Source organism: Cololabis saira, chromosome 13, assembly GCF_033807715.1.
Source record: "Cololabis saira isolate AMF1-May2022 chromosome 13, fColSai1.1, whole genome shotgun sequence".
Taxonomy (NCBI): Eukaryota; Metazoa; Chordata; class Actinopteri; order Beloniformes; family Belonidae; genus Cololabis; species Cololabis saira.
The window spans coordinates 36,728,628-36,751,182 of NC_084599.1; the positions used below are offsets into that span (position 1 = coordinate 36,728,628).

The 22,555-nt window shown below is 40.6% G+C and overlaps 1 protein-coding gene across 2 annotated transcripts; it reads left to right on the forward strand.

Moving 5' to 3' along the window:
* The first annotated feature begins 973 nt into the window (after positions 1-973).
* Positions 974-17,982, forward strand: LOC133458667 (interferon-induced protein 44-like). 2 transcript variants are annotated; one of them, XM_061738823.1, is made up of 9 exons: positions 974-1,325; positions 6,257-6,328; positions 10,263-10,814; positions 10,958-11,006; positions 11,114-11,309; positions 11,395-11,547; positions 11,649-11,820; positions 13,318-13,418; positions 13,511-17,982. In XM_061738823.1, the coding sequence occupies exons 1-9, from the start codon at positions 1,001-1,003 to the stop codon at positions 13,703-13,705; spliced, it is 1,815 nt and encodes a 604-aa protein (XP_061594807.1). In that variant the 5' UTR covers positions 974-1,000; the 3' UTR covers positions 13,706-17,982. The 2 variants fall into 2 exon arrangements, with proteins under 2 accessions (XP_061594807.1, XP_061594808.1); XM_061738824.1 differs by lacking the exon at positions 6,257-6,328.
* The last annotated feature ends 4,573 nt before the right edge of the window (positions 17,983-22,555 follow it).

The window sequence follows — 22,555 nt, forward strand, 5'->3', positions numbered from 1 at the left end:
TATTTTATTTTTTATTTTTGTATTATCTACAAAAGCTTCTCTCTTCACGGTCTGTTCTGAACTGTAAATTTGTTAAACTTACTTTCCTGGCTTTTTTTTTTGTACACTAAACACGGCTTTCTCTAACAAAGAAGAGAAAATATATATATATATATATATATATATATATATATATATATATATATATATATATATATATATAAACAGTACTCGAGTTGTAAAAAAAAATCAGGGGGGATGGTGGATTTTATCATATGGGGACAGATAATTTGTGCTGATCACAAATAATATAATATATTACAAATAATAGCATGACCAAAACACCTGCAGAAATACTGCAGGAATGACATGGCAGCAGTTAAATGCAGCCTTCTGTAAGCTTTAAATATCCACTGGGCTTACATCAAATACATCAAAACACAACAATAAAAAACAGTTTTCTGAACTTATCAATATGACTGTCTTTCACAGGATAAGTAAAATGGATCACTGCAAAAACTCAAAATCTTAACATTTGTCTTATTTCTAGTTAAAATGTCTCATTTTGGTAAAAAAAAATCTCGTTACACTTAAAACAAGACTCCTCACTGGAAAAAAACAACAATTTTCACCTGTTTCAAGTAGATTTTCAATTAAAATAAGTAGAAAAACCTGCCAGTGAGACAAGATTTTTTTGCTTGTAATGTTCTGGTGATGACTCTAAATGTTGAAATAGCAGTAAAACCACATTGATTGATGAAATTACATAAGGGATGGAAAGGGGGGATGGCAGTTTTACTGGGGGGATGATTTTGACCGTTTTTATTTCAGGGGGGGGGGGGGGGGGGGATGCCATCCCCCCTCATCCCCCCTCAACTCCAGTACTGTATATAAATATATACAGTATATAAAAACATCAATCGGCCGGAAGTGACGAAACCGCGGAAGCGGGAATTACAATGGCCGGCGTGACAACACTGCAACAGCAGCAGCAGCAGCAGAAGAAGAAGAAGAAGAAGACATGGCGAAGAGCGGTCGATCAACTCACTTCTGGAACAACGAAGAGACCGAACTCATGCTCGGCCACCTGAAGGAGCTGGGCATCCTCAGGTTCATAGATGGCAGGAAAACCCGGAATGGTGATCTGTTCAAAAAGGTGCAGGAACACATGGCCAGAGCGGGATACAAGAGGACGGCGGAGCAGATCCGCATCCGCTGGAAACACCTGAAACAGGCGTATTACCGCGCCAGGAGGAAGGAACACCACACAGATGCTCCAGCCGCCGGGCCCTGCCCGTTCTCTGGCGTGATGGAGGAACTGCTGGGGAGCCAACCTCCAATATCAGGTGAGACGCTGCTAACCTCAACTAAAGCCTGATTTATATATATAATTATATATCTAAATCGGCTTTAATGTAGGCTGCGTGAGCTCAGGACTGTCTCAGAAAATTAGAACATTGTGATTTTCTGTAATACAAATTTTCTTAACTATTGCAGAAGCATGTTCACCTACAGGACTGTCTCAGAAAATTAGAATATTGTGATAAAGTTCTTTATTTTCTGTAATGCAATTGAAAAGACAAAAATGTCATACATTCTAGATTCATTACAAATCAACTGAAATATTGCAAGCCTTTTATTATTTTAATATTGCTGATTATGGCTTACATTTTAAGATTAAGATTCCCAGAATATTCTATTTTTTTTAGATAGGATATTTGAGGTTTCTTAAACTGTAAGCCATGATCAGAAATATTAAAATAATAAAAGGCTTGCAATATTTCAGTTGATTTGTAATGAATCCAGAATGTATGACATTTTTTTTCCTTTCTTTTTATTCATATGCACAATGATAAAACAGTAATTATATTAACAATACAAGGACAAATAATTGTGCAGGAGAGGAAAAGAAACTGAAGGGCTTATAAAAAATCCTCCCCCTCAATACAAAATCACAAAAACAAATCAATCAATAGAAAAAGAAAAGAAAGGGAAAAAGAAAAGGTAAAAGAAACAAAGAAAAACAAAAAATATCCATTAAATGGCAATGCCTAGATAAGAGATACCCCACCAAAAAATGTTTAGGACCAGCTTGGTTATTTTAATATTGCTGATGGTTTACAGCTTAAGAAAACTCAAATATCCTAACTCAAAAGAATTGAATATTCTGGGAATCTTAATCTTAAACTGTAAGCCATAATCAGCAATATTAAAATAATAAAAGGCTTGCAATATTTCAGTTGATTGTAATGAATCCAGAATGTATGACATTTTTGTTTTTTTAAATTGCATTACAGAAAATAAAGAACTTTATCACAATATTCTAATTTTCTGAGACAGTCCTGTAGGTGAACATGCTTCTGCAATAGTTAAGCAAATTCAATACAAAACACAGTAAATATAGTAGGCAAGGCAAGTTTATTTGTATAGCACAATTCAACACAAGGTAATTCAAAGTGCTTTACATCAACATTAAAAGCGGCAAGAAATAATTAGACAGTAAATAACAAATAAAATGAAATAAAATTATGAGAAAAGAAGGTGAAATAATAAAAAGCACAAGTTGCTGATTTAAGAGTTCGCTTAAATAACAAATACATGAAATAAAATGATAAGAAAAGAGGTAAAATAATAAAAAGCACAAGTTGTTATAAAGTAAGGGCAACAGAGTCCAGCAGGTAAGTATTTAATTTAGGAGTAGCTTCAGTAAACAGTAATGTTTTTAGTCCTGATTTAAAGGAGCTGACAGTTGGAGCAGACCTCAGGTCTACAGGAAGTTTGTTCCACCGCTGCAATTAAACAGTAAATAACAAATAAAATGATAAAAAGAGGTCAAATAATAAAAAAGCACAAGTTGTTAGAAAGTAAGGGCAATAGAATACTGCTAAGTATTTAATTTAAGGCAAGGCTAGTTTATTTGTATAGCACAATTCAACACAAGGTGATTCAAAGTGCTTTACATCAACATTAAAAGCAGCAAGACGCAATTAAACAGTAACAAGTCAATTAAAAAGGGAAATAAGAAATAATAATACAATGAAATAAATAAAATAATAAAAAGCACAAGTTGTTGAAAAGTAAGGGCAGTAGAGTATAGCAAGTAAGTATTTAATTTAAGAGTACACTTCAGTAAACAGTAATGTTTTTAGGCCTGATTTAAAGGAGCTGACAGTTGCAGCAGACCTCAGGTCTACAGGAAGACGACCCAAGGAGCAGAATAACTGAACGCTGCCTCACCTTGCTTGGTTCTGGTTCTTGGGAACCACAACAAACCAGATCCAGATGAACCTCAGGGGTCTGGGAGCTTCATAGGAACTAACAGATCCAGCATGTATTTTGGTCCATAAACATTCAGGTCTTTGTAGACCAGCAGGAAGATTTTAAACTCTATCCTTTGACTCACTGGAAGCCAATGTGGCGATTTCATGACCGCTGTAATATCCAGTAGTGAACTACTGGAATCAAATCTGTCGAAATATGTATCTCATGACAAAAAAACGCAAACCTACAATTAATAGAATACAAAATTCTAGGACACACTACTACACAGGACAGAAAATGTTTAAAATGGGATTCTCATCTGAAATATGCACTAAATGCACCATAAAACAACCAACACTTACATCTACGTCATTTGGTACTGCACCTGTTCAGCAATTTTGGTCTGAGGTCAGGAAGTCACTGTCAAATTTCTTGGGCTGCCACATCCCCTTATCTCTATCCCTCTGCTTACTTGACACATCAACAATAAATCGGACAAATTCAAACAATAAATGTATCCTTGTAGTCCTAACTATCGCCAAGAAAACTATCCTCATGAACTGGAAATGCAAGAAAAAAATAAACATAGCACAATGGGAAAACTTACTCACACCCAACACTCATCAATAGAATCCCTCTCCATCTGGTCGCCACTCATACACTTTCTAAACACCTGGGGCCTCATGTACTAAGAGTGCGTGGATTTCAACGTGAATCCGTGCGTGGAATAAACAAGACCGCAAAAATTCATATGTACAAAGCTGTGCGTACGCCCAAATCCACGCAGGTTTCTCTGTACATCCCAATCAGCGTGGATTTGAGCGCACATGCGGGAGCACAACACTCCGCCTTGTCTCCTCCCTCAAATATATGTTTGAATATGATATGAAGATAATTACCCATTAAAAACCGCTCATCCTAACAAGAAAATGCTCTGAGCTGGAATAAATAATTCATTTTGGGGCATTTAGGGGTGTCGGACTCCGGTCCTCGAGGGCCGGTGTCCCTGCATGTTTTAGATGTTTCCCTGCTTCATTGCACCATGATACAAGTGACTGTGTCATCAACAGAACTATCCAGACTTTGATGACAAATTGGTGACGATGATTAATTAGAATCAGGTGTGTTAAAGCAGGGAAACATCTAAAACATGCAGGACACCGGCCCTTCTGGGATTCTGTTACATTATGGTGTTCTTTGCTTTGCGTTGCGTTCCGTGAAGAGTTGTGGTTTTATTATGATCGTACGGGTTTGTGAATGTTTATGGGCAGCGTTAGTGCATCATTACACTCTGCTTTTCTTGTTTGTAATTTAAGAACCGACACCAGAATTTTTGGTGGATGAAAAACGGCTCCTCGTTCTGCTTTATTGTCATGCTGACGCATTAAGACCAATGTACACGTTTATTGAGACTTACACATTATGGATGTCCGCGATCACCACTCTCATAAGTATAACAATGTGAACAAAATACATTTATATTTAAAACATGAAGCATTACGATCTGATTCCTCTGCTGCAGAAATAAAGACAATTTGTGCCGACGGGATTATCGAGGTGCAAACGTGAGAAATAAAGAGCAAAGTTGCTCTAACTCGGAGTGTTGCATCCGCAGGAGGAGAGACAGGTGTCGTGCCAAAAAGTGATTGAAGGCCAAATACAGTTAATGAAAAGTTGTTTCTGCCTAGATATGACTTGATCTCATTCTTGAGCTTCATAATCTGAAATCTGACGGTTTCAAGCGCTCTCGTTCAACGGGCTGCTGTGCGCGCTCCCGCGGCCACAAATCAGAAGAAATCAGATTCTGGCAGGCAATCACTTTTTGTCACGACACCGGTTTTTGCTTCAAAATTAATTTTAATGTATTTCTGTCCAGACACAGTTATGGGATGTTTAGGGTCTGCCTTTTATCTCCAGTAGTCCTCCCATACGGTCGTCATGGTGACAGAGATGTCCGACCTGTAGCAGCTCCAGCTGAAGCATCATGTTGGTCTGAACCGGAGCAGCTGGTCCAGTTCAGGGCAGAGATCCAGGAGGATCCTCTTGGTACCTGAACCAGCTGATGGTCCAGTCTTAGTCCTGGACCAGCAGATCAGTTTGGTCCCTGAGGACTCGTTCCTGATCCTGCATCAGCAGGTTCCTCTAACGGAGCCAAAGCTCCATCAGGATTTACAGGTTCCATCATTGAGCTCCTTTAGTTGTTTGTTCAGATCATGTGGTTGATTGTGAGATTGTTGCAGTTCCACTCTTGTGTAATTTATCTGGTGATGTCGGGATTGTCGTGTCCTTCACGTGGTCGTGAATTTATTGTTGACGTTAAGTTTCCTCATATTCTGCATTTCACTGCATCACCAGTGAGTGTCGCCAACGGACAAAACCTCAGAAAAGTGCGTACAAAAGTCTTAATGTGTGAGTGACGGACCGCAGCTTTCTACGTTCACGTCATTCTTTGTACATCTGACCGTGAGCGTTGAAAGTGGCGTACGCACGTTTTTTGTGCGCCGCACTCTTAGTACATAAGGCCCCTGGTTTGCCATCTGTCTTCATTTTTATTTATTTTGAATTTCCATTTCTGTTTTGCATGAGAACCAATCCCCCTCTTTCCATTGATGTTCTATCTGAATTTCCGTTTGACCTATTTTTTAACATTTTTTTTGAGAACCAAACAAATCAACTAACACACACACATATTACATACAAAAACATATATAGTATGGAATCATATTAAGTTACAAACATAAATCAATTATGCATTCACCCAAAATACTAAAGATGCAGAGCATGTGAGCAGTGTGTCTATGTATGTAGAAGTGTAAATATTTGTGTGTGTGTACCATGTGACGTATGTGCTTGTGTTGTTCTCTCAACATGTAAGTCGCTTTCGATAAAATCGTCTGCTAAATGACAGTAGTAGTAGTAGTAGAAGTAGTAGTACCAATGTGGTAACTGATGTGCAGTAAACAACGCCGACTGTCTGAGGACGTTTGCATCATGAGCTTACCCTGGCTTCTTGCAGTGGATTCTCCAAAACCAGAGTATGCAGGACCACATTGTAAACCTCATGGACAGAAGAACAACAGACTAACACGTATGTATTTTACAAACTCACCAGTACATATCGTCCCCCATCCTTTAGGTCAGGGGTCACCAACCCTGGTCCTCGAGGGCCGGTGTCCTGCATGTTTTAGATGTTTCCCTCCTTTAACACACCTGATTCTAATTAATCATCGTTATCAGCTTGTCATCCAGGGCTGCACAATTCTGTTAATGACACAGTCACTTGTATCATGGTGCAATGAAGCAGGGAAACATCTAAAACCTGCAGGGACACCGGCCCTCGAGGACCAGGGTTGGTGACCCCTGCTTTAGGTTAATAATAATAATCACTTTATTTGTCAGTATACATGGAAACACACTGACGTTTGTCCTCTGCTTTTTAGGGCTGGGGATCGATTCAAATGTCAAGAATCGATTCGGTTCCGATTCAGAATCGATTATCAAGATTTGATTCGATCCTATTCGATTCCGATATTGATTTGGGTTACTGTTAATAAAACTGTTTTTTGAGCTGTTGCATGAATTATATGACTGTAGTTATGCAAAATATTACTACTAATATTATATTGAGATTCAACAGCAAGTATTGGCAGCTAATGATGCTGTAAGGACCAATCAGCTCCCAGAATGCTGATAGAACTGCTTTCAGAAACATCATGGGGCAGAATTACCAAACAGATCCAGGGAGGAAACAGAGACGGATGAAATCGGTTTTATTTTTCCCCACATTCCGTTTTTATTTGTTCCATTTTCGGTCTATTTTGGTTTTTAATTTTTGAGCATTTGGTTTTTAGCATTTTTTGCAAATGTAACCCCAAGACAGTATATAAAGTAATGAAATATAGACAATTTATGCAATTATAACCTAACACTTTAATGTTTTCATACCTTTAAACATATTTAAAGGCAAAAACATGGCACCAGTTATTCTCGTGTCCAACAAAACATTCCTTTTTTGGGGATAAACAAAAAAATAACCAAAAGTTGTAGTGTAATGATGAAAAAAAAAAACATAAAGAAATAAAAGGAAATTTTTTTTTTTTAAATCGATCTTTAGACATATGAATCGATTTTTAGGAATTAATATGACAATCGATTTAGAATCGGAAAATCGATTTTTTTCAACACAGGCCTATTAGTGACACAGTCCTTTGTATCAGGGTGTAAAGAAGCAGGGAAACATCTAAAACATGTAGGACTGCGGCTCTTTAGGACCAGGGTTGCCCACCCCTGCTCTGTGAGGTCACTATGAGTCCACTCAGTTCTTTTTAATCAAAGTCTTTTTATTAAAGGTTTTGCATATCACACAGAAAAAAGACAAAACAAGTAGAACACGAAACCCACTACCCACCCCGGCCCACCAGACCTAAACCTCTCAAGAGTAAGTGTTTCTTGAGAGGAGAAACAATTAGACAGTGCAAAAGTATACATATACATGCCAAATGAGATAAATAATGCCACTTATTATGGGGTTACATTCCTTGATTCCATATTGTTGACAAATGTCATGAAAGGCTGCCAAGTTGCATCGAACTTCGAGAGAGATCCTTGAAGAGAGTATCTTATCTTCTCTAATTTGAGATGATGCATTACCTCCTTGATCCACTGGGAATGTGTAGGGGGGAGAGGATCTATCCACTTGAAAAGTACAAGTCGCCAACAAAGTGCAAAAAGCCAGCATGTTGCGCCCATAGCTGTCCAGATGTACATCATCTGGTGTAACACCAAAAATGGCAATGAAAGGGGATGGATGGATCGGCTCCTCAAGCACCCTAGAAAAGGTATCAAAAATAGACTTCCAGAATGTAAATAAACTTGGACATGTCCAGAACATGTGAAACAGGCTAGCGCGGGCTTGCTTACATCTATCGCATGTAGGGTCCAGCTCAGGTCTAATTTTGGACAGCCTAACCTTTGACCAATGGAGTCGGTGTATAATATTAAATTGTACGACAGTATGCCGTTGACAAGTAGATGATGAATAAATCCTTCTAATAATCTTTTGCCAAACTGCACCTGAAATTTCTTCACTTAGATCCTCTTCCCATTTACTGTTAAGGCTATCCAAAGCTGCCATGTTATGATGATTGAGAAGATGATAGATCTTACCTATAGCCTGTTTTAAATTTGTCCTCAATTTGAAAATAGTATCTACCAAGGAATCGGGAGGATATAAAGGAAAACAGTCAGAATGTGAAGTTATAAAATTGTATAGTTGGAAATATCTAAAGGAGTGGGACCAGGGGATACCAAAACGGTTTACCAGCTGAACAAAAGATGCAAAATTGTTGTCTATATATAGGTCTCGCAGTGATTTAATTCCCTTTGATGCCATATACCAAAGGCCCCATCTAACACTGAGGGAATAAACATGTGATTTTTGACTATCGGGGCAGAGAAGGATAGATTACGGAGAGCAAATGATCTCCTGAACTGATTCCAAATTCTTATTGACTGTGCAACAATGGGGTTAGCGGTAAAGTGAAAAATGGGCTTTTCTAGTGGGAGTTCGGAGCACAGTAGGGCTGATAAGGAGGCATGGCTACAGGACATGTTTTCCAGAACGAGCCATTTAGGGGCATCAGAATCTCCTGTGCCGCTCATCCAATACATCAGGGCCCTAATATTGGCTGCCCAGTAGTAGTATAGGAGGTTCGGGAGTGCCATACCGCCTTGGAGACGGGGCCTCTGCAAAACAGATTTTTTAATACATGGGGGTTTTTTGTTCCAGATGAACGATGATATGAGGTTATCTACAGAACTAAAGAAGAATTTGGTCAGGAAAACAGGAAGACATTGAAATAAATAAAGGAACCTAGGTAATACATTCATTTTAATAGTATTAATCCTCCCGCTCAAGGAGAGGGACAGCAAATCCCAGCGTTTAATATCTTGTTTCAAACAGTCTATGAGGGGCAGAAAGTTGGCTTTGTAGAGGTCTTTGTGGTTGCACGTAACCCAGATACCCAGATATTTGAATTTGTTCATGTTAACTTTAAAGGGGGTTGAATTAAAGGGCACGTTCTTGGCAGCTGCGTTAATTGGTATCAGCTCGCTTTTATGAAGATTCGTTTTATAGCCAGATATTTCGCCAAACCTCTTCAGTGTGTCTAATAATCCAGGAAGGCTTGACAAGGGATCCGACATGTACAATAATAAGTCATCAGCATAAAGCGAAATTTTACATTCCTGACCTCCTCGACTGATTCCCTTAATATTAACATTTTGTCATAAAGCCAGTGCTAGCGGTTCGATAGCAACCGCAAACAGGAGCGGAGACAACGGACACCCTTGTCTCGTGCCTCTCTGCAAATTAAAGTAGGCAGAGAGGTTGTTGTTCGTACGCACCGCGGCCATCGGAGAGGAATAAAGAACTTTATTCCAGGATTGAAACTTTGGGCCAAAACCAAATCTTTCGAGGGTATGGAAGAGATAATCTCACTGCACCCGATCAAACGCCTTCTCAGCGTCGAGTGATAGCAAGATCTCCGGCGTATCGGGTGAAGTGGGACCATAAAGAATATTTAAGAGCTGTCTAATATTAAAAAATGAATACCGGTTCTTCATGAAGCCTGTTTGGTCCATTGAGATAATTGAGGGGAGAGAAGTTTCGATGCGCGGGGCCAAAAGCTTTGCGAGAATCTTGACATCCGTGTTTAGGAGAGATATTGGGCGGTACGAGCTGCATTGAAGAGGATCTTTATCCTTAGTCCACTCAGTTCTGAACAGTTTTGTTTCTGTGCAGTTTGGGGTTAGTTGTTTTACAGAGTTGTAAACACGCTGTTTTGAGAGCTGCATGTTATTTATCTAAAGAGCACCACCTCTGTTCTGTAAAACTGCTGTACTGGAGACTCTGTGTGTCACTCCTGCATTGAAACTTGAGATGTACGTTTGGACAATTCTAAAAGATAAAAGTTATTTAACTGGAAAATTTCTTGTCATACCATCATATCTTTGTCTTGCAGGGGTTAAAAGTGAGGACACATCAGAGGAAGAAGCCTCCTATACTTTGCCGATCTTCAACCCACCAGGCCACATGTCCACTCTTAACCCCCAACTATCCATCAACCAGCAGAGAACCATTTGCTCTCGTCTAGGAGGCGTCAGGCTCAATCTGCTCTACAAGGCCAGCGTCCACGGTTTCACTGCGGAAGACTTCCACGAGCAATGTGACAACCTGGCTCCCACCGTGTCAGTGGGTTACAATGCCTCAGGTTACGTGTTTGGAGGCTACACGAGACAACCTTTCTGCCAGTCTGGAGAGTACGTGAATGATAATCAGGCCTTCCTCTTCACTTTCAGTGGAGAAAAGCTCTGCACGTTTCCACCTTCTAATGCTGCATGTGCAGTAAAAATGGATAGTAATTCTGGTCCTTATTTTGGAGAAGCTTTGGTTCTTGTCAGTGGAAGCAATCCAATAGCGTACAGCGATCCAGGAGGTTATTATCCATTCAACCCTGTGAAAATGCATGGCAACGACCTGGACCTGACTGAGTGTGAAGTCTACCAGCTGGAGGGTACGTTCCCTTTAAATTTATATTTCAATGACAGCAGCTGTTAAATTTAGTAAGAGTTTTGGTTTTAGTATGATATAAATATCAATGTTTATGCTAAGGTTTGATAAAATTGAATAATAATGTCAATTTTTCTTCTTCAACAGGGACCACTGAACCAGAAAAACCATGGAGGACTGTAATCTGGGAATCTGAGTAAGATGGATGAAAACACACTTCTTCCTCCTCAAGAACATGGTACACACTTTGTGCTTTTTAACAAGAACAAAAACTGTATTTAAATTCATTATGTCTTTGTACAGCATGAGGAGGGAGCTGATGGAGAGCATTCAGTCCTACGAACCAACCGTCAGCTCCATTTCTCAGGCTCGGGTTTTACTCATTGGACCAGTTGGAGCTGGAAAGTCCAGCTTTTTTAACTCCGTCAACTCTGTATTCAGAGGCCACGTCACCAGCCAGGCAATTTCTGGCTCTTCTACCACCAGCCTGACAACACAGGTACTTCTACAAGTCTCCCCCCATCATCATTAGGAGGTCTTTTTTTTTTTTTTTTTTTTTTTTTACTCTGCCTACTTTGTACCAGTTTCGCAGCTACTCTGTGAAGGCTGGACGAGGAGGAAAACCTCTGCCAATCCTCCTGTGTGACACCATGGGACTGGAGGAAAGTAAAGGGGCGGGGCTTGACATAGACGACATCAGCAGCGTCCTCAAAGGTCATCTGCCTGATTATTACCAGGTACGCTGCTTGATTACATTCTGGTAGATTTTGGCTGGAACATGGACGTAGCTGTCCTTAACTGAAACTGTTGGTCTCTTTCTCCTCAAACACGGACTCAGTTCAACCCGTCTGCTCCTCTGCATTCGGAGGCTCAATGCTATCGCAAGTCTCCAGATCACAAAGACAAGATTCACTGTGTGGTTTACGTCATCGATGCCTGCAAGATCTCCATCATGACCCCACAGCTGCAGGAGAAGCTGGACGCCATCCGCAGAAAAGTCAACTTGATGGGTCGGTAGAATTGACTCAAGCTTCATATCTTGCTGGTGTATATTTGTATAATAAGGTTTTATATATATATATATATATATATATATATATATCCCCTCCTTGAACCGCCGCCTTACTGTGGTGGAGGGGTTTGTGTTGCCTGAGTGATCCTAGGAGCTATGTTGTCGGGGGCACTTAAGCCCCTGGTAGAGTCTCCCATGGCAAACAGGTCCTGGGTGACGGGCCAGACCAAGGGCGGTTCAAAACTTCATCAATCATGGGAAAGAAAAAAATCAGGGACCGTTACGTCGCCTGGATTGGCGTCACTTCTTTGGAGCCAGGCCTGGGGTTGGCGCTTGAAAACGAGCGCCTGGTGGCCGGGTCTTTGCTCATGGGACCCAGTTGGGCTCAGCCCGAAACGGCGACGTGGGCCCGCCTTCCCGTAGGCCCACCACCCGCAGGAAGGTCCATGAGAGGCTGGTGCAATGTGGACTGGGTAGCAGTCGTGGCGGGGCCTCAACGACCCAATCCCTGGACCAAAACCCTCACAGTGGGGACATAGAATGTCACCTCGCTGGGGGGGAAGGAGCCGGAGCTTGTGCGTGAGGTTGAGAGATACCGGCTAGAGATAGTCAGGCTCACCTCCACACATAGCTTGGGCTCTGTTAGGAACATGAGGAACTATCAGGTCTTGGTGAAACCAGGAGTTTGGACGTTCAGGACTTTATACATAAGTAACAGTATTTGAATTGGAATCTGAGTTTTACAGGGACCAATGGAGTGAGGCTAACACTGGAGAGACATGGTCTCTTGCTGATTCCTGTCAGCATTCACGCTGCTGCATTTTGGATCAGCTGGAGGATATTCAGAGAATTACTTAGACATCCTGCTAATAACACATTACAGTAATCTGGTCTAGAAGATACAAACGCCAAAATTAGTTTTTCAGCATCACTCTTGGAGAGGATGTTCCTAATCTTTGATATTATGGAGATGGAAAACGCTGCTTTACAAACCTGATTAATATGCTGTTTAAACATCAAATCCTGATCAAAATAACACCAAGGCTTCTCACAGTTGTACTGGAGGCCGTCGCAACACCATCTAATCCCTTCCTAAGGTGTTTGGGACCAAAAATAATAACCTCTGTTTTCTCAGGATTTAGAAGCAAAAAAATTAGTGGACATTTAGTTCCGTTCAGTTCCGTTTCATCTGGCTTCATAGACAAATAGAGCTGCGTATCATCAGTATAGCGATAAAAATGTAGGCCGTGATTCTGGATTATACTTCCCAATGGCTGCATGTATAAACTGAACAAGATTGGCCCTAGCACTGAACCCTGCGGAACACCATAACAGACCCTTGACTGTTCTGAAGAAAACCGCGTATACATGAACAAACTGGAATCTGTCAGATAGATTTGATTTAAACCCACCTACAGATTTGTGTGTGTATGTATACATATATATGTATATGTTTGTATTTGTATATTCAATCCAAATGTGGTTTTGCTTCAAGGGATTCCTCAGCTGGTGTTGCTCACTAGGATAGACGAAGCCTGCCCTTTGGTGAAAGAAGATTTGAGAAACGTCTACAAAAGTCTCTACATTAAGAATCTGGTGAGGAGGATTAGTTTCCTAAAGAAAATACTTCTAGTTCCAGTTCTGATAACACTCATTTGAAACCTCTTTTTCGCTGTATTGTGGTCCAGATGCAGGAGGTCAGTTCTCGGCTCGGCATGCCGATGTCCTGCGTTGTACCAGTGAAGAACTACAGCGAGGAGTTGGAGCTGGACATGAACTGCGACATCCTGCTGCTCAGCGCCATCACACAGATGCTTCGATTTGTTGATAACTACTTTGATGAGCTCAGTGACCGACTGAACTGTCCGACTGAGCTGTGTTGACAGTCAAGATTAGGGGAACTGTGATAACACTTCGCTTGGAAACATCCCAGAGAAGCGGTTTCAGGAGAAAGACATTGAATTTTGCTGATCAACTTGTTAGTACATTCCAAGATTTTATGTCTTCCTTCACCATTTAAACCTGTGATACATTTCAAAATCATATATATATATATATATATATATATATATATTAGGGGTGTAACAATATCTCGTGCCACGAAATTTTGCGATGCAAAAACGTCACGAAACGCGCCTCGACCCGCGGACCAAAATCTTACTCCACTCAGAAGAAACTAGTACCGTTTTGCAGTCCCGTTTTGAGCTCTGAACCTTTACTTATGTAAGGTTGTTGTAGAGTTAAGCCTTACCTTATTAAATTAAACCTTTTTGGGGTCGTGAGTAGGATAAACATGGGGACAACTTCTGCTGAGTTCCAGTGTACTTTAATGTCCCTCAACAGTGTAGGATTTTAGAACATCAACACAGCACCTAGTGCCGTACTGTGGCGTATCACTCCGCCCAATCTAAAACAGACTAATCACTACAGATAAACTGACTAGTTTAATTATAGTCCCTGATTTTTTTACATCTGAATATAAAGAATATATTTATAAAATAATGAACCCTGAATTACCAAAATAACCTTCTTAACAAAAATAAATCTCCTCTTACACTTATAAGGTGAGCATGAATAAATCTTTTTTATGATGTCAAATTGTATGTATTTATTTACTTGTATTTATTTATTTAATTTTAGTTGTTAAATTTCTGGAAAAGAAAAAAGTCAAATTATACATCAGAGAAACTATTCAGTTTGTGGCAAAATATTTTTACTTGTATGAAACTGAAGATGCATAATGCAAACCTGACATTTACTTTTAGTTCAGTTTGTGGAAAATGGTTGGCCTGGCTTTCTCTTTAAAACTTAAACAGTTATAAAGTATTACAAACTGTAACAATAAGGCAAACGCACAGTATTGTTTTGTATTTTGTGTCTTTCAAATAAAAGACAATTTTTTTCCAGTCATATGTTCCTCATTCAAGGTTGTTAAAAAAATACTGCTATAATATCGTATCGTTATCGTGACCTCAATATCGTGTATCGTACCGTATCGTGAGATTAGTGTATCGTTACACCCCTGATAAATATATATAAATATATATATATATATATATATATATAACTGCAAACCTGGTGGAAACGACCAACAGTTCAAAGTACCAGTCACTTTTATACCACGGGACTATATTTTTTCCACTGGATCCTTGCCTCGCTTAGGATGCTGGGAAATTAGGCTCAAATATTTATATATTTAGGCCCTCAAGGTCGCTGTGTTTGAAATGCCTGTTCCTAACTTGTTTACATATGTTAACTTGCATTAGGTCAGGGGTGTCCAAAGTCGGTCCTCGAGGGCTGGTGTCCTGCATGTTTTAGATGTGTCCCTTTGTTTTTTTTTTATCAAACCGTGATACAAGGAGCTTGGTCATCAACAGAACTATCCAGGCTTTGATGACAAGGTGGTGACGACCGTTAATTAGAATCAGGTGTGTTGATGCAGGGAAACAACTAAAACATGCAGGACACCGGCCTTCGAGGACACCCCTGCATTAGGTATTGTGTTTAAATAAAAAAGTCTGGGCCACGGAGTAGTTTGGTGGTTCACACTGTCGCCTCACAGGTAGAAGGTTTCTGGTTTGAATTCCAGCAGAGGATTTCAGGTCTTTCTCAGGGTACTTCAGCTTCCTCCACCAGTATAAATCCCACATATGGGTGTGTGGTTTGTTTTATATGTGATGTGATGGACTAGAGACTTCATCCTGTGAACAACCAATGCTAGCTGGAGTCATTGTCAGTGTTTTATCAGATTAGATAGTCAGGGTTTAAGAGCTCATGAACACATCCTCATTCAGTCAGTACGTTTACATGCAGCAGTTCAATCGGGTTGCAGATCGTATCAGATAATGACATGCAGAAGATCGGATCACTTGTCTGAGTGTATGCTGTTCAGAGATCAGACTGAATAACCCACTGATAACCAGAGCATGGCTGACTCCGTGACGCTAGGTGGCGCTGTACCCAAGGTAACCATTTCAACAAAGAGCCACTTCCGGTCGACCTCCGCGTTCCTACTTTTACGCCCATCCATGAACCTCAAAATGTTTAACTCCTGTATCTGCCGTAGCAGAAAACGGGTCTCCTCGTCCGACCAAAAATTAGTTGCTCTTCCTGAAGACATGTTTGAAGAATAAAAGAATGGCTGAACACGCGCCGCCTCCTTTTCAACTACTGAGCACGCGCCGTCTCCTTTCACTTCCGGGTGAATCCCCTCCCGCTGGTGAGACCCCCCCCCCCCCCAGAGTAAATTCTCGAGCATGCGCAGACTGCAACATCAGATGTCCCTGTATACCCTCCTGAGACCCTGCGTTCTCATATGAGGACATTACATTTCTTTCTGTTCTGCGCCATGATACTTCATTTGTACGAACATTGACCCATTGTCCTCATCCGGGACCCCCGCCTGCAACATCTAGTGGTCTCATAATGAAATCACACTAATTTGGGAAAAAACAAGATGGCTGGGATCTCAATGAAAGTCTTCTATGGCAGCTCCCGACAGAAATATGGACAACGTAAAAATCCTAACCTAATTTTATGATTGAAACTAGTATATTTATGCACAATAACGTCTGCAGCTTCACATGGCATGCTGTTTTGATATATTTGAGTAATATTAGCAAGCTACAATGTTTGTAAACATGAAGTACTCGTTTGACGACATCAGGTCTATCTTCACTGCAAACACGTAAATTCTTTCCAAGAACATTTGTCTTTATTTCTTGCCCAAATGTCCAATTTCTAGTCAAAATAAGTCTCATTACACTTAAAATACTTGTTTTTAGATTTCCATTTGTTTAAAGCACATTTTCACTAGAAATAAGTAGAATAATCTGCCAGTGGAGCAAGTTTTTATTTCCTTGTAATAGGAAAGAAAAAAAGTGAAATGATATATAAATATAAATGATATTGAGATATAACCTAATACCCATGTTTTTACTCTGTAGCACTTTATTTCATTCAAAATGCTGAGTATATTGCAAATAAAATGTATCATATTTGTATTACTAGAACCTGACCAGGGTGTGCAAGGATGCAGGGCAGGACCAAGAAAGGGAAATAGAGAGAAAATAAACCCATTGTCCTCATGTGAGGTCATTGGATTTGACATAGTACATAGAAAGTAGCACATAGAAAGCAAAAATGTAATTTCAACAAAAATTAGGTCCTACTGATCCCAAATAGTAAGGAGACATGAAAAATGCACATCAAACAAAAGCCCGGGTCTCAGGAGGATACATGGCGTTAACAACCCGATTGCGACTGGGTTATCTAGGTGCTCCAACTCGATTAATGAATGTCCCACATAGGTCCAAACTAGATCGGGTTCAGGTGTTTACATGCAGTTTAAAAGTCTGAACGATGTCTTATACGATCTGCAACCCGATTGAATTGCTGCATGTAAACGTGCTGAGTGATACACTAACGTTTAAACTTGTATGTGACGAACATGAAGTGGATGAGAGAATGCTTGAGAGAGTTCATGCTGGGACCTGGTTTCTGGGAGAGTACTGGACCCAGGTGGGGCAGGGGCCGGGGCCGCCGGTGAAATCTGAGGTTTAATGGTCCTGTATGCAACAACAGAATCACTGAGGGGATTTTCTTGGGGTGCTGTGTTTGGCCAGTTCAATACATGGCGCATCACATGGGGGCTTCACTTCACTCCACCCAGAGTAAAGAAACAGGCCATATCAGAGGTGAGATGTACCTTGACCTTTGACCTCTCGACTCATGTGTTTCACTGGATGTTAAACTGTCATGAAGTTGATGGAAAATAGGTTTATTGAGGAGGGTGTTAGTCTTGTTCTCTATAATTACAAGGACTAGTCCTTTGTCCAGTTGATTTTTTTCACAATTGGTTTAAAAATATCCCAGATGCTGCAAAATCTGTCTCTGTTTATTTATTTATACTTTTATTGCAATAAACCTTTTTATGCATTTAATAGTTGGCTATGGAGCAATCCTTTCACAGACATCGGCAGGAGACGGGTAGAGAGAGATAGAACAAACCCAATTCACGAGCACAGCAACTTCCTTTTCGTGTGTGTGTGTATATTTCTATATATTTGCATGAGCTACAATGTTTTTACAGTGTGAAAGTAAATTTACAATAAAGCAGTCTGAACAGTAACACATCCACTAATATTAAAATACAGTATAATTTAATGCAGATCTTTTTTTTTTTTTTACTCCAGATACAATGTTTGATAATCTGAAAGCAAAACGAACCTTGAAACTTCTGTTGGATTAAAACATATCTAATGATTTTACTGACGTGTCTTACAACTTAAATATTTGGTATAAAATGACATGGGCCGGGTTTCCCAGATCCGACCTCTCTTAAGGATTTAAGAGAGGTTCAAAGAAGGTTTCACTTAAGAGAGAACCCTAAGATACGGGTGTTTCCCAGATGACTTCTTAACACCGTTCTTTAGTTTCGCTCTTTCAGAAGCTCTTTGGAGCAGCTGTCCGGTTCTGAAACCAAATCAATCGATGCCAGGCAAATCGATCACCGATCACTATCAGCGCATTTTCACACGCAGCGCTGCTACCTAACGCACTAATTCACTGCTGCTTGTGCGTTATAATGAAAAATTAAGATGATAAATATAATTCAATGACCCTTTTTCATCCAAACGGTGCGTTACTCCGTTATTTCTGGCTACAGTGAGGCTTTTTTTCCCCACACGCAGAGACCGGGAGGAAACGTGGTGGGCGTGTGTGTGCGTTCAAAAACATGAGCCAAGAGAAGGCGAGTTTCGCAAATCGCAACGTGGAATTACAGCAATCCCTGGTTTTTCGCAGGGGTTATGTTCCAAAAAGAACCCGTGATAAGTGAAATTCTTTTTACAATTATAGAGGGCTTCAGATTGCAGAGATCATCCCCGCCTCGCACGTATTCCACTGCTCTTCTGAGACGCTGCATCCCGACTCTGTAGCGTCTTTTTCTCCTAAACCCCGCGGTGCAGGTGTGTTTTTTCAAGAGAAGAAAATAGTTATGGGTCGTTGTCTTCGCTCTTTTTTCTTCTGGGCAAAAAGATTCTTTAATATAAACCGACACCATTGATTATATTTGAGACTGTAATGAACGATTCATCAAAGGATCACGTTCTTCAGCTGCTGCTTCCCTGTCATCACACATGTAGGGGCTCGGGCTCGGGCTCGGGCTCGGGCAGGTGTCACGGTTGCCTGGACAGCCCGGTCCGACAGCACGTCCAGGGGACTGAAGTGCTGACGCACCAATGCATTCATAAAAACAGTTCTGCTTCGCGCAGATTTGCAGCGAGAACATGCTGTATAGCAGCCAAATTATCAAATAAATGATATTCATGATGATCGTTTTATTTGTGCGTAATGCATAAAGCATATACAGGAACACACTTGTTATTCCTTATTTTTCTTTTTTTCCCCCCTTTGCTGTCACCAATAAATGCTAAACAATATAAATCTAAAGTATAAAATAGATCAAAATTTGTGCGGGGTGCATTGTTTTAATATCTCATTGCTTGGTGTGATATTGATTTGCCTGACGCGGCTGGATCTGTGAGTCTTTGTTCACTAAGATGGTTGTAAAGACTGGGTCAGCAGCATCTTTCATTTCCTTCTTAATGAAAGGAAAGAGCGACTCTGGGAAACGCGATTTTCTTTCACAGGCTCCTTAAGAAGGTTTGAAAGAAGTCTTTCGCTGTTAAGAACTACTTAACTGATCTGGGAAACCCGGCCATTATGGTTGTATGCTGTAAACTGTCAATTGTAGATTTACAATGAGTTTTAAATGCGTTAAATGTGAAACCCTGATTCTTTTCCCTTTATAAAAATGTCAGAAAGCTTTTAAAATTATAGGGAAACTTGTAGAAATTAAGATATGGTAAATATATCCACAGTGAAATGTACTTGTTTTCAAAGGAACCACATCTTCCTCCCATCCTTTTTTATCAGAATCTGATTTAGATTAACAGATTGATTTATTAATGTAGTAAATTAGTGAGCTTCCAGTGGGAGACTAACCATCTGAGGGCACATGAGAACAACCTGAAGCTTAGTGCTTTAAAGACAGCGGTGAGATTGGTGAGGACTGCAGGAAGATTGTGCTCACACTTTCAAAACACCCCGTATGATTCTCAAATAGGCAATGTAGAGACCTTCTGCTTCCTGGACTCCATCATCACCCAGGACTTGAGGTGACAGCTGAACATCAGCTCCGTCATAAAGAAGGAACAAAATAGGTTGTAACATACAACCTGGGGCAATTGAGGAAATTTAAACCGCCAAAGATAATGTTGGTTCATTTCTACGCTGCCACCGCTGAGTCCATCCTCACCACCAACATCCTTGTTTGGTGAGCTACTGTGCTGCAACTGCAAAGACAAACGCAGGCTACAGAATATCATCATTTCTGCAGAGAGGGTGATTGCCTCAGTCCCTTTTTCCCCTCCAAGACCTGAACTCCTCAAAGACCTTGAGGAAGGCAAGACAGATTCCTGAAGTCCTTTTACAGCTATGACAAACTGCTTGAAATACTCCTGTCTGGCAAGGGGTTGGAGTAAATTAGGGTGAAAACTTCCTACCACGAAAGCAATTTTTTTTCACACTCCTGCATCCCCCAGGTGATGGATAGATGGATGGATGGATGGATGGATAGGTAGATAGAAGATCGGGATCTTCATAAACGGGTGCACACCACTCTGATGATTCTGAACTACGGATTAAACTTTCTATTATGTTCTCTGGTATGAAGAAAAACCGAGGGAAGATGGATTTCACACTAATTTATTTTATACAAAACCCTGCCAGGTTATTTGCAGGCGTTGTAGTAACACAGACAGAACACAAGTTGCCCCTATTTCTTAAAGGAGCATGACCCTGCATTCACACTGAAAGCGTCACGGGCGTCATAGGCGTCTGGCTGCCATTCATTGTCTATGAAAAACGGGCGGCGGGGGCGGCGCGGCACGTCAATTTAAAAGTTGAAAAATCTGAACTTTATGCAAATGAGCAGCGGCGACGCCGAGGCGTCGTCCAATCACACACTGGGATTTCCGAAGCGAGAACTCTCAATGCAGATTGTACTTTCATGTAGACACAAACATACACTCATTCACATGCGTACAGGAGCAGAGCTGTGCACTAACAAACTTATTTTATCAGAAATTAATATATTTCATCCAGCAAAATTACATTTTGCTGGTTTGACTGCCGTTTTACCTGAACTGCTCATGTGAAACACGTAACTGATGGTTGAGGAGCTGGATGGTCCCAACGATTTTATTTGCTACATTGATCCAACGAAAAATAATTAAAACCCGTGCTTATTAATCACAAAACACAGGTTAAACATCATGACCACATCCGCTCCGACCCGGTGTGTCAGTATCAGCGCAGACAGACTGCAGCTTCGCCTGAATTATGGTTCCGCGTTAAATCGACGGCGTAGGGACGCGGTGCGGTTTGCGTCGCCGCGTACCCTATGCCGTCGGCTCTGCGTTGGTGTGACGCAGAGCCATAAATCAGCCACCGGGAGCAAGTGCTCGCTGGGTTGATGTTGATCCAGGACCAAACTTGTTAAGGAGCATCAAACTCACTCACGGGACGCCCGTGACGCTTTCAGTGTGAACGAGGGGTGAGGCTCCTTTTAAGAAATGCGACTCTCTAGCGCCACCCTTCACCACGACGGCCGTCGGGGGTACTGCAGCCAACAGTAAAGCCGGCACGGGAGAACGGGGAGAACGTGCATGCAGCGTCATGTGACGTCACATCCACAGGACAGCGCGGGAAATTCGGGGCCAGAATTGCAGCACATTTTGCAGCACACAGCCTGTTCAAGGCAACGGAGAGATATACTAGAGGGCTCATTCTTTTTGGTTTGGAACGCTTCATCTGACATTATTACTAGAAAACTTAAAACGTATACTATTTTTTTTAATAAATCCTGCCTCAATCCTATGGAGGATTTTTTGTGCCAAAATTAATTATTGTATTAATAAATACATTATTAATTAATTAAATTGGGAATTAAATATATCATTAATTAATTAAATGTGTCATTAATTAATTAAAATTAGAATGAAATATGTCATTTATTAATTAAAATACAATTCATTTTAAGTAAAAATATATATTTATTGTTTCAGCATTTAATTAATTAATGACACATTTAATTAATGATTTCATGTTGCGTGAGAATCATGAAATGTAAAACTGCATTTAATTAATTAATGACACATTTAATTAATGATTTCGTGTTGCTGAATCATGAAATGTAAATGTAAAACTGTCAGTTTCACTCGTCAAACTCAGTGGGCGGAGCTAACGCAAATCTAGTGGAATCCACTGCTTTGGTCTGAAACTGGAGGTAGAAGAGGAAGCCTTTCTAAACATGACAGCTGTGAGTTGCGTGTTGTAGAGAGTTGCGTGATGCAGCAGCAGGTATCTGCTGTGACGGAGCCGCTGGAGCCGAAGGAGTTCTGCTCAGAGCTTCTTCAATTAAACTCGCTGCTTCTCTCAGCAGTTCTGGGCAGGATTTTCACATTTTGTAGGCTATGTACAATCTCTGATGTCACGTCAAAAACTATTATTTGTAGTTTAAGTGTTGCAAATTCACATTACAAATCATGTTTTAATAGCAGAAAAAAGGGCCGCACCACGTACGGTGCGGGTCGACCTACGCCGTAGGTCTGCGTTGGAGTAACGCGGAACCATAAATCAGCCTTCAGTCGCGCTGTGAGCCTGAACCT